The 17,053-nt window shown below is 33.6% G+C and overlaps 1 protein-coding gene across 2 annotated transcripts in view; it reads left to right on the forward strand.

Moving 5' to 3' along the window:
* Positions 1-16,276, forward strand: part of LOC122788038 (keratin, type I cytoskeletal 19-like) — a 69,749-nt gene extending 53,473 nt beyond the window's left edge. Inside the window, exons 7-8 of one of the 2 annotated variants that reach the window (XM_044054958.1) lie at positions 12,712-12,740; positions 15,585-16,276. In XM_044054958.1, the coding sequence (XP_043910893.1) occupies positions 12,712-12,740; positions 15,585-15,679 (124 nt within the window). In that variant the 3' untranslated portion in view covers positions 15,680-16,276. The remainder of the gene's footprint in view (positions 1-12,711; positions 12,741-15,584) is intronic. The other variant, XM_044054959.1, reaches the window with a different exon arrangement.
* Positions 16,277-17,053: the final 777 nt, after the last annotated feature.

A 17,053-nucleotide genomic window follows, 5' to 3' on the forward strand; every position in this document is an offset into this window, starting at 1 on the left:
ACAAGGTTGGCATCTTCATGCTTTGTAAGATAAATATCAGGCATTCATTACTTACGAATTTCAGTAAGAGAAAATGTTGCTAGTATGTTCTTGATTTGTTTCCATCTTATTTCTGAGCAGTGTCGCTAGGCACTTGAAAATACATTTGATAGACAAACAGTGCAATGTGCACAGTGAATACAAATGGTTTGTAAGTATACAAGTATACTGAATAGTTCATTGGTTTACAAAATTCTTATAATACAAAAGATCTAGATTGTATTTCAAAATCTTATTTGCAGTTACAGACCTTCTACAGAAGTCACTCTACTGGGATCTAACTTTTTTCCTCCAATATTTGGGACCTCATTTTGCCCATTCATTTCCTATCTTACAGGAGCTGAATAAGGTGCTGCCATCAAACAGGTAAACAACACAGTTATTGTATAATGCTTCCTCTAATGTTCCCTCTGCATGCTGCAAAAGCACTACGGGAGGATCAAATAATGGGTGTGGAAGGGTATTGCACCTGCCTCCGGAAGGAACTTCACCCACTAGGCAATCCTACCATCCAATCCTGTGTAGATGGCTTCTGCTAAGTTCTTTTTTTCTCCAGAAAATTGTTCAAAGAAAAGCTGCCTTGTGATGCACCTGTCAACCACCCCCTAGGGGAGGACTTTAGGCAACATCTATTTACTCCTGTCACTTCACCTTTCACTCCTCCTTCAGCCAGATTTCTACACAAAAATCTAGGTCAGATGGCTTATAGTAAGGATTTCATTCCTCTATGTCGTACAGCCAAGTCAACTGTTTTAACTAAAATCATCAAAATATAGATGAATGAACATTGTAAAATGCATTCATTTTTAAGAAAAGCAATAGATGCATGATTGCAGCAATGTTTTTCTGTCTAGATTGCATTTTGTAAGTTATGGATCTGATCCTAGCCACTGAGTGTTCTGTGACAAGACACTAACCCATAATTTACGATTAGTACACAATTAATATATAATATATACCAACGTAAGGCAATGCAATCTAAACAAGCTAGAGACCTGCTACAACAAAATCGCCAAATTTGCCACAGGGGCATTCTACCATAGTCACCACTGTCTCTCACTTGCTGAACTGGGCTGGCTTGAACTCCCTCACCTCATACAATGGTATCAACTCTCACTCACCCACAAACTAGTAAATCATCCACTAAATGTCCCATCCCTCCAGAATCTACTCCAACCCTGTCACACCACCAGACCACTAAGATCCAGCAACAAAAATCACTTGCAGATCACTAAAGCCAATAACTCTGCTGGTGAAGCACTATTCTTTTGCACCATAGCCAAATTATGGAACTCCCTCCCACCTACAATTACCTCCATACCATCATGCACCCACTTCAAAACTTTACTGAAAGCGCACCTAAAAACATGCTGGCTATGCCCTTGCAACTCCCACTCTAATATCACCCTCCCCATCCAACCACCACCTTTCTTTCCACTCCACTAACTACCTTGATTATAGCAAGCTCAGATGCTCATAAGCCAGTGATTATTATACACCAGGAACTTCTTCTTGTAACATTTGTTAATGTCTGTTATGTACTTCACAGATAAAGATTCTAGTTGTCTACTGATGTACTATGTTCTTCATCTGTAAATATGTTGTAAGTAATTGCTATGTAAATTGATAATCGCTATGTAATCCAATGTAACTACCGTCTGTTTATTTCAACTGTGGAGCTTTTCTCCCCGGGCCTCCACTGAAAATGGACCTATGTTCAGTTGGACACTCCCAGTCAACAACTATATATAAATAAATAAATACATAAACTAAGCTGATAGCCTTAATACAAAACATGAAAAAGAAATAGATGATTGATAAAGACATTGAATCACATAGTTATTTTTTTAATTGAATGTGTACTTTTTTCACCACAGGACACTCCAGGTGCAGCTGTATGTTACCATTTAACCATTGTGTGCATGTGTACTTATGTGTACATATGTGTACACGTGTGCAGAAAGGGGTCTGTTTTTTTGTATTTCCTCATAGCACGTCTAGCCTTAATATAACTAAGAATGTGTTTGGCTTCTTCATAGCCTTCAGCATACAAATTCATCAGATCATTGACAAAACAGGCACATAATTGAAGGCCTGCCATGTGATTTATAATTGTTTTTAACTAAATATGTGGTTTATCTGAAAAACACCTTTTCAGCTCCAACCTGGACTAAAAAGACAAGGATTAAAATAAATAGATTATATGATATATATAGAAAGATAGATACACAGATATATACTTATACACACAAATATATATGTCTGTGTGTGTGTGTGTGTGTGTGTGTGTGTGTGTGTGTGTGTGTGTGTGTGTGTGTGTGTGTGTGTGTGTGTGTGTGTGTCTCTGTCTGTGTGTATGTGTGTTTGTGTGTGTGCTAGATTAATACATGTTTTCTGAAACATGTGCTGGCTTGCTAACTACACTAAGCCATCCATTGTATGTGTATATATATCCCCCAACCCCCAGTAGCTCAAATATACCAATTCTGAGATTGCACAATACTAGGATAAAAGAGAAAATTCTCCAATCTCCAGTATTCCACAATCCTGCATTAGGTAACCCAGTTTCATTAATTCTTTTCAAACTATATTTTGTTTGATCAAATTGATAAAATCACATATGTATAGCACATACATACATGTGTGTGTGTGTGTGTGTGTGTGTGTGTGTGTGTGTGTGTGTGTGTGTGTGTGTGTGTGTGTATATATATATATATATATATATATATATATATATATATATATATATATATATATTATACACATACATACATATATAAATATATAGATAGACAGATAGTAATGGTCTACAGAAATTGATCTAACAATCACAAGGTCAACATCCAAAACACTGTCTGAAAAAGATGTGCCTTTTATTTTAATTTTGCATAAGTTAAAATTATTGCTCAGCACATATGTACTAGTGTTTTGATGTTTTCAGTTTTGACTGTTTTTCTCAACATTGTAAACATCAATGTTTCAGTCATTCAATGGTTTTGAACACATTTATATATATATATATATATATATATATATATATATATATATATATATGTATATATATATATATATATATATATATATATATATATATATATATAGATATATATGTGTGTGTATAGGAGTGCTACAAAATCCTGAAACCCAAAATCCTGAGACCAAAATCTTGAAAGTTCAAAATACTGAAAACTCAAAAGACTAAATGTCATAATACTGTAAACACACAAGATAGCAACACTATTCCAGCACAAGTACATACAAAAACACATAAAAGACAAACCATATTACTCTTCTCCAAGTATAACCAGGAGGAAAGCCCCCTCACACCCCCAATATGGGGACCAGTACCCCCACACCCCTGCTACTTAAATATATCAACTCCAAGATTGCATTTCATGTAATAAAGTTTAATCTCAAAGTTAATATATTTAAGTATCAGAGGGTGTTGGAGGCTTGCATGTACTTGTGCGGGAATATAGTAGGTGTCGCTATCCTGTGTGTTTTCAATATTATGAGATTCAGTATTTTGAGTTTGCAGTATTTTGGACTTTCAAGATTTTGGTCTCAGGATTTTGGGTTTCAGGATTTTGTAGCGCTTATATATACATATATATATATATATATATATATATATATATATATATATATATATATATGGGTCACCTTCATTTGACTGACAACTCATTTGATTGAAACTCATTTGACTGACAACTAGTACTTGCAGTGCACTGTAAGGTAAATAACAGGGATATACATACAGACATACAAATGCTTCAAGCATGGGCATTAAATCCTTTCTAGCTTACCAATATTTCAAAACACTTGTTCCCATAATAAATTTCCAGGTTTTTCTTAAAAATATCTAAACTAGTACTTGCTTTAATGTAATTTGGTAGTTTGTTCCAAGCATCAGCTACTTTGTCAGAGAACCAATTAGTACACTTCTCATTCCTGTAGAATCTTCTACATAGGTTATCTAATGATTCTCTAGTACTTTTTGATAACCCCAAATATTCCCAGAGGTAAGCTGCCTCTAAATGCCCTATATACCTGAATAAGATCTCCTCTTAAATATCTGTAAGAGACACTGTACAAGTTCAGATATTTTAGTCTTTCATAATAACTTAGATTTTCACATCCATGGATGCCCTTAGTGTATTTCCACTGCACTCCTTCCAATGTATTCATGCTCATTTTCCTATAGGGTTGCCATATTGTTATTCCATACAGTTTGGTCTAATGTAACTAACAAACAATGACTTCATTATGTTTGATTTCCTAGACTTTATAAATCTTTTTATATAACCTATAGTTCTATAACTATCATTAGCCAATTGGTTGATGTGATTAGAAAAACTCATAGCTGAATCTACTCATATACCCAGGTCCTTAAATTAGTTTACAGTTTCAATCACCGTGTGCTGTATTAAATATTCGCCTTTCAGTTTATGTCTCCCAAATCTCATATGCTTAGTTTTTGATGTATTTATCAACATATTATTCTCCTGTGCCCAAATGGTCAATTTAGTCAAATTATTTTGCAGACATGCCTTATCTGTAACACTTGTAATCAGTTTACCCAATTTCAGGTCGTCAACATATAGTCTGTAGAATACCTCAGATGAAAAAGTAAAGTCTGAAAGATACACTCTGAACAAGTAAAGGCCTAGTACAGAGCCCTGTGGGACACCTTGACTGTAACCAAGGATTTTACCTGTCCAGTCGGTGGGTGATATTTGCCATGCCCTTTTTGTAAGCCATGCAGCTATCCGTCTTATCAACAGTACATCAATATCTAGTTGTACTAATTTATTTATCAGTGTTTTGTGTATGACTCTGTCAAATGCTGAAGTTAAATCTATATAAATCACATCACAGCACAATTTTTCATTCATAGCTGTTATTATATTGCTATAGAACATCATGTTACAGGTGGTAATAGATCTATTTTCAGCATATGCATGCTGATATATGATTTCAAGTCCCAACCTATCCAGTTCTGACAATAACTTATCCAGTATTACCTTCTCCATTATTTTTCCACAACATGAAAGTAGACTTAAGGGTCTATATGATTCTAAGTTTGTCCTACTCCCCTTTCCCTTAAAGACAGGTTTAATAATTGCATGTCTCCAGTCTTGAGGAATCTCCCCATATTTATATGACCTAGTGAATAATAGATGTAATGGCAGTGTAAGTTCTTGCTTAAGTGTTCTCAGGTCATTGTTACTTATTCTGTCTCCTCCCTGTGCTTTGTTTGGATCCAGTTTGCACAGTTCTTTTTCAATATAATCTAATATGATTCCAGTATCTGGGGTTACCTGGATGTCACTAGGACAACTTGCCACCTCTATTGTGGAGCCAAACTGTTTTGCATAAGATTTTGTGAATATATCTATAATCTGTTGTGTCTGAGAATAAATTTTAGAATCTGCACACAGTTTATCAGTTTGTGTATCTTTACTCCTTCCACATCTTATGTATCTATAAAAAGATTTCCCATTATGCTCAATATCTTTATATAAATTTTCTTCAAAATTTTCTTGATCTTGTCTAACACTATGCTTAACCTGTTTGTCCAGCTGGTTTATTTCAGTTTTCAAAGTTGTAGTTCAACCTTTCTTCCATTTCTTATATTTTTTATCTCTCACCTTAATCAGGTACCTTGTTCTTATGGAAATATACTTCCCTGATGTCGCATGCCTAGATCCTGATGTTAAACATTTTTTTTACTTTTTGCACTCAAACAATTTCTCTTTCAAAACTTTCCACATTCCATCTGCAGTTTTTCCACTGAGCACCTCACTCCAGTTAGTTTTATATAGTAATTGTTTTGCTTCCCTATAATCTGTAATTAATCTTCTGTGCCTTGGTTTAGATTTCAGTTTGGCATAATTATCTAGCAAAAAATTAACCTTTATAAACCCATGATCACTGCACATCAATGGTGGTAAAACTTGACTTGAAGTTACAGTAATTTCTTCGGGAATACAAACAGTATATTCGGTCCCCTGGTAGTTTTTTGTTTTACAATCTGAAGCATTTGTTGTTCCTGGATATACTCTGTGAATAATTTCTTTACTAACATTGTTGAATCAATATTATTTCAGTCTGTTTCTGGTAAATTTCAGTCCCCAGCTAATATTATTCTTCCCTCCTGTATTTCATGTAAGAAATGTATGAATTCCTTTAGGTCATCAGCACTTGACATTGGTAGTTTATACACTCCAACAATTGTTATATGTTCCAGGGATGTCTTTATTGCCATAGTTACACAGTCTATAGTATTGATGTTATCATTGAACATGTAATAATCACAAATCTCATAGCTATCTTTAATCCCTATCCTAGCACCTCCACCTGATTTTTTGTTAGAATGTCTGTTACAGTAAAAACATTTATACCCTGATAGAACTGGTTTCCAGTCATTGTTCTTTAACCATGTTTCACAAACTATAACAACATCAATCTTGTGGGAACCTAGCAAATGTTCAAATAAAAAACTTTATTATTAATGCTCCTAGCATTAACAACCATCAGAGATCCATCAAATATTGCTATCTGTGAACTGTTACATTTTTGACCTGGCAAAAATCCTGGTTAGTGTTTGCCAAATATTGCAAAATATCTGCTGCAAAAATGCTCTTCCCTGCTCTAGACAAATGCACACCATCCTGTCTGAACACGTGCTCAAAAGAAGGCTTGGATGCTCTACACATTTCCATTTTTTAAAACAGGACATTTTTTCCATGTAGGTGTTTATCCAAAAAACATTTTCATTCACAGTGACCTGACTATCCTTTCTATAAGTGATTTGTGAAAATATGTCCTAACACCAGCTATACTATCTAGGAGGGCTGTCAGTTCCCGACTAACAGTCAGAGAATCTTTGTTGGTGACATCATTTGTACCAACATGAATAGAAACAGATCCATACTTTCTTACATTAAGATGTTCCAAGGCTTGTTTTACATCTTGCATTTTTGGTCCTGGCAAGCATAACACTACTGTTCATTATCATCTCTGCAAATATAAGTATCAGTACCTCTAATAACTGAATCTCCAATTACAAGAATAGCTTTGCTAACCATCTCTGAAGAATCTTCAGCTTCTAATACAGTCATTTCTGCTCTGTCAATTGTTAAGAAGGATATATCTTCATCACTATTAGTCTTATTAATTCCACTGTTTTCATTGTGTATTAAATTTTCATCTAGCTGGCATTGTAAATCCACAGCTAGAGCCATGTAGTCAACATCTGTCTTTCTCTTCTTTGTATGATATGTCTTCTTCCCCAATGCAGTGTGACCCTGGAGTTGGTATATATAGTTTGGTTTTAAAGAACAATACAACACAAAAAGTACAGAATTTAAATCAAACTAGTGAGTTGTCAGTCAAATAAAGGTAGCCTATATATATATATATATATATATATATATATATATATATATATATATATATATATATATATATATATATATATATGGATCCCTATCACAACACCGACATGCCACAAACCCAACACTCAAAACAACGACACCAAAACACCGAAAACCCTAACCCTAAGGTCCGACACTACCGCACACTTACCCTACCCGCACCCTAACCCTAACTAACCCTAACCTAATATATATACATTCTGTGCTATTTGATCAAAAACATAGATTCATATATATTATTTTATAAAAGGTTCTGTGTTATTTGATCAAAAATACAAAATGTTGAAAGCATAAAATATTGAAACTGGTTTAATACAGGGTCAAGACTCTCTGCACCTCTCAGTGGGGGGGGGGGTGTCCCAACACCCCTTGATAATTAAATATGCCAACTCTGGGATCGCATAATAGTCAGGAGAGGGCAAATTCCATTTTCAGTATATTTTGTGTTTTCAACATGTGGCATAGAACTACACACACACACAGACACACACATATCTATATTTATATATCTATAACTATATATCTATAGATAGAGAGATCGATAGAAAGAGATATAGATTATTTCTTAAACATATTGTAACTGTAACAGGAAATATCAACTGAAGTCCAGTGAATCTTGATTCAGTGAACCTCTAGAACAGGCTTTAACAAGAATACTCCAGGGATGCAATACTGTATTGCTTATGTTTCTTTGCCTTTTTTAAGTGAGTTTTGTTGGATTATAATTGATATTTCTTGTGTTGCTCACAATCCATTCAAGCAGACAAACTGCTGCCTTATACATTATATATTATATGAATACCTGTATTTTCCATATTGAAGAAGCCTTATGTTATTCCTGTACACATAGGTGGTAAATCAACACAACCGAATAATTACAGACCCATCACAATAGTAAATATTCTTCATAAACATTGAAATGTGTAATATTTCAATAACTAATAGCTTATCTGTCAAAACTGAACATTCTTCCCAAATCTCAAAATGGATTTCATTTGGGTCACTCAGTAACCACAAACCTTTTTATTACATTAAACTACATCTGAGTTCAAATCAAATCAGAGGAAATAGCAGGCTTATTTCTTGATCTTTTACAATGCTTTTGACACAGTAAGTCACAGAGATTTCACAAATAGGTTGAAAATGTATCAGTCTCCATCTAGTAAATTGTTTTCAACTTATTTAGTAGGTAGGAAGTTCTAAGTCAGATAGGCATCTCACGTGAGTTCACTACACATAGTGGATTCCCACAGAGTTTTATCTTAGATCTGTATGTCAGTCTCAGATCAGACTATAGCAAACATTTGCATCATATACAGTAAATATATGAGTCTTCCTGTCTCCTGCTTGATACTATACAATAGCTTGAATGTAATTACAAGAAGAATTGATATTATTAGAAATGTGCCTTAGGGAATCACATCTCATACTGAATCTCGCTAGAAGACACTCAGTATTATTCTGCTCAGACTGCGATTATGCTGCTCATAAACCTAGTCTTGATATAAAGACATAATGCCATACAACAATACCTAACACTAACACAATCAAATATTAATAGAGTATTATAGATGATGCCCTACAATTAGAGGAACAAGTTATGAAAAATATCATAAAATGTCATTAAAAAGTCACTGTTCTGTAAACCATGCAGTTGGTGGTTTATATTGGAATATTTTCTCATTGTTCCCAAGCACAGTGTCACAGATACGGGCAAAGGTGTCAGCAACAACATTGCGGGATGGCACTCTCTTCCTTATATGCATTCTCATTAGAATTGGATACTACCAAAACCAAATTGCCAACACCAAACTAATGACTTGTTTTTCTCTTTCTCTCTTGTTCACCGTAATTTATGCTAAAGGTGCATTATCCATATTAGGACTGTAGCCTCCCTGCTACAGAAAGTTGAGATAATCTATTACAAATGAGCCACATTTATCTGAGGCTGTGTCAAACTGGCCAGTCTTTACAACTTGTGAGTGACCTTTTATAGCGATCTTTTCTAAGCATATTATACTACAATACTTGCTCCATTGTCATACACACATAACAGTCTCAGTTTATGTCATAGTTTCTAGCCTAACAGCTGCTCTAAACTAATATAAAAGTTTCTACAGCTCTGCCTCTTGCAATTTTAAGCCATGTAAACTTTGTTGATGTTTTATTTAACATATCTGGTACCTGTTTTATTGATATTTTACATTGTATTTTCATTTTTCATTGTCAATACCGGTAACTATGGAGCTTTTTTCCCTGTGGGCCTCTTCTGAAAAAGAATGCTTATTCCAGTTGAAATGTCCTAGTTAACAAAAACAAACAAATAAATAAATATAATGTTGTTTACCTAAACTTAGTTTACCCCAGCAGGCAGTGAATAGGACTGTATCACCTATCTCCCCACTATGTTCTTTTCACAGAGTTAGCATTGTGATCTCAAGGTTCAACAACATTTACACATTTACCTCTTAAAAAAATATGTAGATGATTTATGGAACAAGCTCCCACATCAATCCACCAACCTTAACAACATTATTATATTGAAATACAATTAAGAGCATACTAGATGAACCAAAGGAATTATAATTGCTAAGCAACTCCAATTGCACAATCAATTTTCTATAAAATAAAAATAAATACTAAGCCATTGACAATAGTATACAGCTAAGCAGCTGTTATGTGTATTCAGTGTATGTATTACACATAACTCTTGAAAATGCACGTATATAAAATACTATTTGTCATCCTTTCTCACCTTTCATAGTCTTCTATATAGAGTTGGTCTAAATATTTCACTTCTGTTATAGTGATATACTCACCGAGTAAACATATGAATTATTCTGTGCAATGTATGCTTATGCCAAAATATGGATGATTCTGGCAATGTATGCTTTTTATATAATCCCATACACCACAATTTATTCACAGTGTCTTCAACGTTTTATTGAGTGATACAAACAGTTGATCACTCTTTCTGCCTTTAAAATCCATGCACTATATGTTTCTTAAGTGTTATATACATGACAGATTCTAAATGATCGACATTTGTTGTAATGACTGCACAATACTTTCAAGAACTTTCTGCTATGTACAAGACTGCTTAATTGTTGCCCTGGACCTTTCATCCCTCATGCCTTCACTAAAAATGGGATACAATCCAGCTGGGCATCCCAGTAATCAGATGGTAAATAAACAAAAATAAATGCTAAATTGCACTACCACAGCATAATAATATTATGGTTAGTTCATTTTGACATTTTTAACAGTTGGAAATACAAGATGAATTAATTAAACACAGGTATGCATATTAAAAATCCTACAGGTCACGTGACTGTGGTGCACCAGTGCACACCAGAACACTAACCTATGTCAGTCATTATTTAATGATCAATTTGCTTTAACTAAATCATTAATCTTATTTAATACTCTGATACCTTTATGTGTTAAAAATAAACTACTCACTTCTTTGGAGTATTTTATTGATCACAAGGAAAATAATCACCAAGAACTGGAAAAGTGAACCAACTCCATCTTTGAAAGAACTTATAAGTAATGCAATTGAAGTTTGTCATCTGGAATTACTTATAATCAAGGTGTGAACAATCAGAACTATCACTTCTTGTAACACCTGCATGAAACTCAATGAACTGCTAAATAAACAGTCATTAACTTCTTAGTAACAAAAACCTATTTCAAAAACATATAGAGTGTTTCATATACAGTAGACGCCTTTGTAAATAGTTGTTTTTATTTTCTTCTATTTTTATCAATTGTTTATTTATTTAATTATCTAATTTCTATAAATATTATAATGTTACATTTTATTTTTTGTAAAAAGCTTAATAAAATATTTCAGCAAAAAAAAACACTAACCTATGTGACTTAAGTCCTCCTGACACATTTTATCCACTTAATGCTAAGTTCTGAATATCTGAAGACATCTCCTATCTCTATTTGCAGAAGAAGAAATTATTCAGCTTTATGTTTTTAGTTTAATAAATCACTCATGACTCTGCTAATGAGTTTAATGTATTAATCATTAGTTTTATTTTGGCCTGAATAGCCACCCTTTTGCCTTTGTTTTAATTTGTAATAGTTATGATTAATAAACCTGACTGAGGCATCTATCCCTCAAATTTCATTCTTTCCCATTCATTTTCTTCATCCATTTCCTCTTGCATTTATTTGGCTTGAATGACCAAATGAAATATTAACATATAAGAAACATATGATAATAGTTCCCTTTCCATGACCTCATCTTTAACTAGCTAATTTCAAACCCAGATTAACTTTAAATGTTAGACAAGGCCTGAGTACTTCAATTTATACAGATAATAAAATTAAGCAAGGAATGCATTTTGAATAAAGTTACTCAAAGGATCAATGTTTGAATGACATGCAAGTTAGAAAACCCTTCTGGAGGTTAAAAAGAAAAACAGGAGATATGGTTACATGGTTGGAAGGAACACAAAAAGCAGAAAATTCATGATAAGGGATATGAAAGCTTATTTTATTTTTATTTCACAATTTGTTTACCTGGTAATTGAGATTGTCAGTTGAACCTTTTGACTCATGACCTGAGTATGAAGCACTGAAGTCAGCATATGCAAAATGAAACACATACATGAATATGGTACTTATGTAACAGTTCAAAGTACATGCAATAAAATAGCAATGCTTCAAGCAGCATAACATTTGTTTAGTTAGCATTAATAATTTTAGGATAAAAGATTGCAATTAACATGTGCTCTAAATACAAAGAAGCTAGTATGTACATTTGTGCAAGCATACATTTTTATATAAGGAGATATAGTTCGAATGCTGTTCTTTTAAGATCTTTCATGAATCTGTAAAGTTAAATGTTAGGAAAAGAGAACTCTATTAGCCTGTATCTCAGAAGCAAGAGTATTTGGATTCTTATAAAGGAATTATTTCAGAGATTTCTTAATTATTTCAAAGGTTTTAGGTTTTACTTAATTTGGAAGGTGGCTCCCAAGAGCAGTGTCTTTTCTGGAAAAGTCATTTTCACTAATCACTTGTTAAATCTTGGCCTGGAGAGTATTAGCATGTCATCTTGCCTGCTTCTAAATGAATAATTTTGATCTCTGAAGGAGAATTTTCTCTTCAAAGGAGATAAAAGTTATATTCACAGTCCATCGCATTTTCTTATTTAAAAATACTTCATCTTTCAGAAGTGTTAAAAACAGCACTCATTTTTTTTTTATTTTCACAGAGTCCACAGTAATACCACAATATTATCAGGTAATGCACTTATTTATTTGTTTCCTTTTTCAGCTATCAGCTAAGTTACATATGTAAAATCATTTTCACTAATCCTTCATCTTTTTCTACACAATCCATCCCTGGTAATCAGGAAGGCTTACCTCTAACATAGAAGGTTTCAATACTGCATTATGACTTTCTGATTCAGAGACTTTTGTCCACTACTATTATCCCCTAGCAGTGGTCATAAGATGGCAAGCAGTCACTCTAAGTGACCAAAATACATTGACCAATTAGTGCTGGTAGAGTGAATCTTTTTGACTCTAACCTAAAAAATTTAGATTTTTTTCTTATCATATTTACCATGTAGCATTTTCCAATATTATGTAACAATCAAACCCAGTCTGCTGATACTATATTAATTATTACAAGGCACATGTTGCATAATATTTTTTCAAAGAGATGAAACAGTAAAACAAGATGGGCCGCTAATCGTAGCATACATTTATTTTTACTTTTCTAGAAATTTTGATGAAAAACATTACTGCTATTGAGAGATGATTTCTGTGCAATGCTGCACTTTATTAGGGTATGCTCACATTTCAAAACATTATTTGTATCACACTGGTATTGGAGCTGTGTTATAACTGCTTCATGTGCAATTTGACTTATATTTCAGCAATTTTGTATGTGTTCTTTTCCATTCTGCACATAATGTCACATGTTGTTTGGATTCCTGAATCAAAACATACATGGAGATTAGTTTCATCTTTTTTGCCTTTTTAGCCAAAAAAGCTAAGTGTTCCAGAGCTTCTCAAATGTGAAATGAATAATTTAAAAATAAAGTATGAGTACTTTTTATCATACTCTGGTGTTTCCAAAGGTTGTTCTTCAATTTTAGAATAATGACAGATACCGTGCATTATAGAAAGCAGTACTTGCAGTGGGACCCTTTCAGCCACCACTTACCTCTTCAGTGAAATAAAATCTTAATTCTGGACACCTTTACATGACACAGTTTATCTGGTGTGCATTATACACTGTTGCTCACTGATCTGAAGCAGTAACTTGATGTAATGTTTTGAGGACAGTGGTGCAGTCATAAACTGACTGCTCCTCAAAAGGAAGTTATACTGTGGGATTTACTGATCACTAAAAAATTATTGGTCCTTACTACTAATAAATAATTCTGATTAGGAAAAGTTGTAAAAGAAGAGAAAAGTCTGTTAATACGATAGTGACTATGTACTAAAACTACAGTGGTAACAGTCATCCTGAAGTTATTTCATGGCTAACTAATTAGAGAATGAAGACTGAGGTATCGTAAGAATGTGAATTGCAGCATGACCCTTAGACATCGACTTTTAAGTTCTCTGCAACCTAACTAAGAAGTTAGGAGTTGATATTATTGGTCTAATTTCTGTGTATGCTTATCTAGTTGTGTGACTGTCAGGTGGCATGTTATTGCTAGCATACACATTATGCCAAGGAAAGTCTTTTCTTTCATACTTATGTTTAAAACAATTCCATTTCTTGGCATATACTGGATCTATGAGAAATAGTAAAGGCTTCTGAATAGTATCTGAATCCAGGGGTTATTATAGAAAAAAAAATGTGATTTTTTTTTTCTTCAAGGATAATCGTCTGAAGAGGTGCCGGATCAAAAATAGCAAAGTCATTTGGTAATTCATGACAAATATAAAATTTATCTACAAGCAGAGATAAAAAAGTGGGTTATTTGTCATCCAGAATGCAAAAGTTATTAGCACATAATCTGGTAGAACAAGAAAAAAAGGAGGTGAGGACTTCATAGCTTAAGTCCACAAAAATCACTGTAATAAGCACTTTCGCCCTTGGTACAACAGGACTTTTTCAGAAGAACTCTTCACAACAACTATTCACTTTTATATAGTAATCAGTTAATTAACTAATCCCATCCCCCAATCAGTCACTATGGAGACTGTTTAAGCTAGTATCACACCCCACCTAAAACCTTAAAAACAGATGTTACAACAAATTATTAAGTATAAATAATCATATATAAGCACATATAAAAAAATGTTTCATAGATTCAAATGTTTAGTTGTTGATCAGGAAGACCCAGGGCAGAGAGGTGGACTAGTGGATGATTTATTTTGAATATCAGGAGCTTAGATGGCAGTTAAGAACTAATGCCACTGTATACCCTGATCAGAATGAAACCACCTCTTTGTCTATTATTGTAAAACTGAGAGCTGCTTTTTATTTAAAATAAAAAATAAAGTAAAATAAAAAAAATAAAAAAATTTGTTTTTAAAGCAAGTACTTTTTTATGTATCACTGATCATGACTTATCTAACTAGGAATGTATTTTATGTATGCAATAGCTATTTATCCTTAATAATTTGTTGAAACATCTGTAAATGCAATAGTTATTTATCCTTATTAATTTGTTGAAACATCTGTTTTTTAAGGTTTTAGGTGGTGTGTGGTACTAGCTTAAGCAGTCTCCATGGTGACTCCATGGGGGGACTGGGATTAGTTAATTAATTAATTAATTAATTAATTAATTAATTAATTAACTGATTACTATATAAAAGTGAGTAGTTGTTGTGAAAAGTTGTTCTGAAGAGGTCCTGTTGCAACAAGGACAAAAGTGCTTAATAAAGGGATTTTGTGGAGTTAATCTCCAAAGTTTTCACCTCCCTTTCTGTTGTTCTTCAGTTTGTGGTGTTTTTATTTAACATAATATGGTAGGCTGTACAATCAATGCAGTTCATACATGCTAGCAAAATCTAGGCCTATACCTGCATAGGTGCCGAAGCTGCAGCTTTACATGAAGATAATTAACTTGTTATATATCGGATTATGTAGTCTAACAACTCAATATACATCTCTTCACAGGTCCACAGGCAAGCATGCAGATTAAAACAATTGTAGAAGAGTACAAAGACAAAAAGAAGATCTCTCAGATTGAGGAGAAGCATGGACATCTGTAAAACAATCTACGTTATTGCAAAGACAGTCTGCATCTAGGCAATAAAAATAATAAAGATATGTGTTAAGATTATACATGAAAATGGAACTGAAGAAGGGAAAGGGATCAGGAAGGTGTAATGACCCCCATATAAGAAGATCATTTACTTAAAAATCCAAAAGCTGTTTTTTTTCTATTGCCTACATTCCGACATATTTTTAACAGTGGTAGGGGTATCTAGACATTATTCAAATGTGCGTGTGACTATTGGGTAAATAATGCAATGGGAACATTATAGCTAATCTTTCCTCACTTCATAATAACCAATAAAAAGATTTGCAAAGCAGTATATGTAGAAAAAAGAAACAGAAAATAGTTTCTTACTTTTAAGCAACATACTATACAGAAGACAGCAAAACAAAGTTCAGATACTGTAAGTGTTCAAAAAATGACTTTTCCTAATAGTCAAAAGTGTATCTGCATAAATAGGTGCATTACAGGTAATTCACTACATTCTAACCCTTGCAGCTTTTTGTATTACTGTGAGTTATGTAATAAACCTAGCTTTGTGATTTATCTCATATCCAATATGTAATAAAATAATTTCTTTGCCACCTCAGATTTGTTGACATTTATGTTCATACTGTTGTTTATCAGTCTTAAATTTTATTTAAATAGTGTTTTACTTTACTATGAATAGTGAAATATTGACCTGGTTCTCGCCATTACAAAGAAAACATAAAAAGTGTGTATGTGTGTGTGTGTGTGTTTGTGTGTGTGTGTGTGTGTGTGTGTGTGTGTGTGTGTGTGTGTGTGTGTGTGTGTGTGTGTGTGTGTGTGTGTATAGGGGGTTGAGATACTGAAAAAAGGAAAAAGAGATAGTGATAGAGAGAGAGGGAGCTTACAAAGAATATGTTGTGCAGTTCATAAAAAACATTGAACTTGGTGATGTGGGAGAACAAGGGGTATGAAGAATATATAAAGCATCTAGAAATATGTGTGGCAGGTAACAGAAGGTGAATGGCAGGGTGTGTTACACTGTGGAAACACAACATCAGAGAGAAGGATGTAGCATCAGCCTGAAGAGGGATGAATGGAGGAGCAGTGATGACAAAATGGGGGGAGAAGAGCAGTGGCAGACATCAAGACATATTATTCTGCAGTGCTGGTAAATGTTTTCTCACTGCCTAGTTTAGTAAACCATAGGAGGGGTAATAGGAGGTCAGACTAGGTTACATATTAAAGGGTAGGCTATTCTGGGTGAGCTACATCACTTTAATGGACTTGATAAGGACAATATTTCCATTTGCTTCTATGTTTCCATGCCTGCTTGCTACTTTTAAAGAAAAACAGGTACCGGGCCAGATTCACGATGGCTTGCACAAAGTCTAAGAGT

The sequence above is a fragment of the Protopterus annectens genome, chromosome 13.part0 (genome assembly GCF_019279795.1).
Source record: "Protopterus annectens isolate FY-2018-M chromosome 13.part0, PAN1.0, whole genome shotgun sequence".
Taxonomy (NCBI): Eukaryota; Metazoa; Chordata; order Ceratodontiformes; family Protopteridae; genus Protopterus; species Protopterus annectens.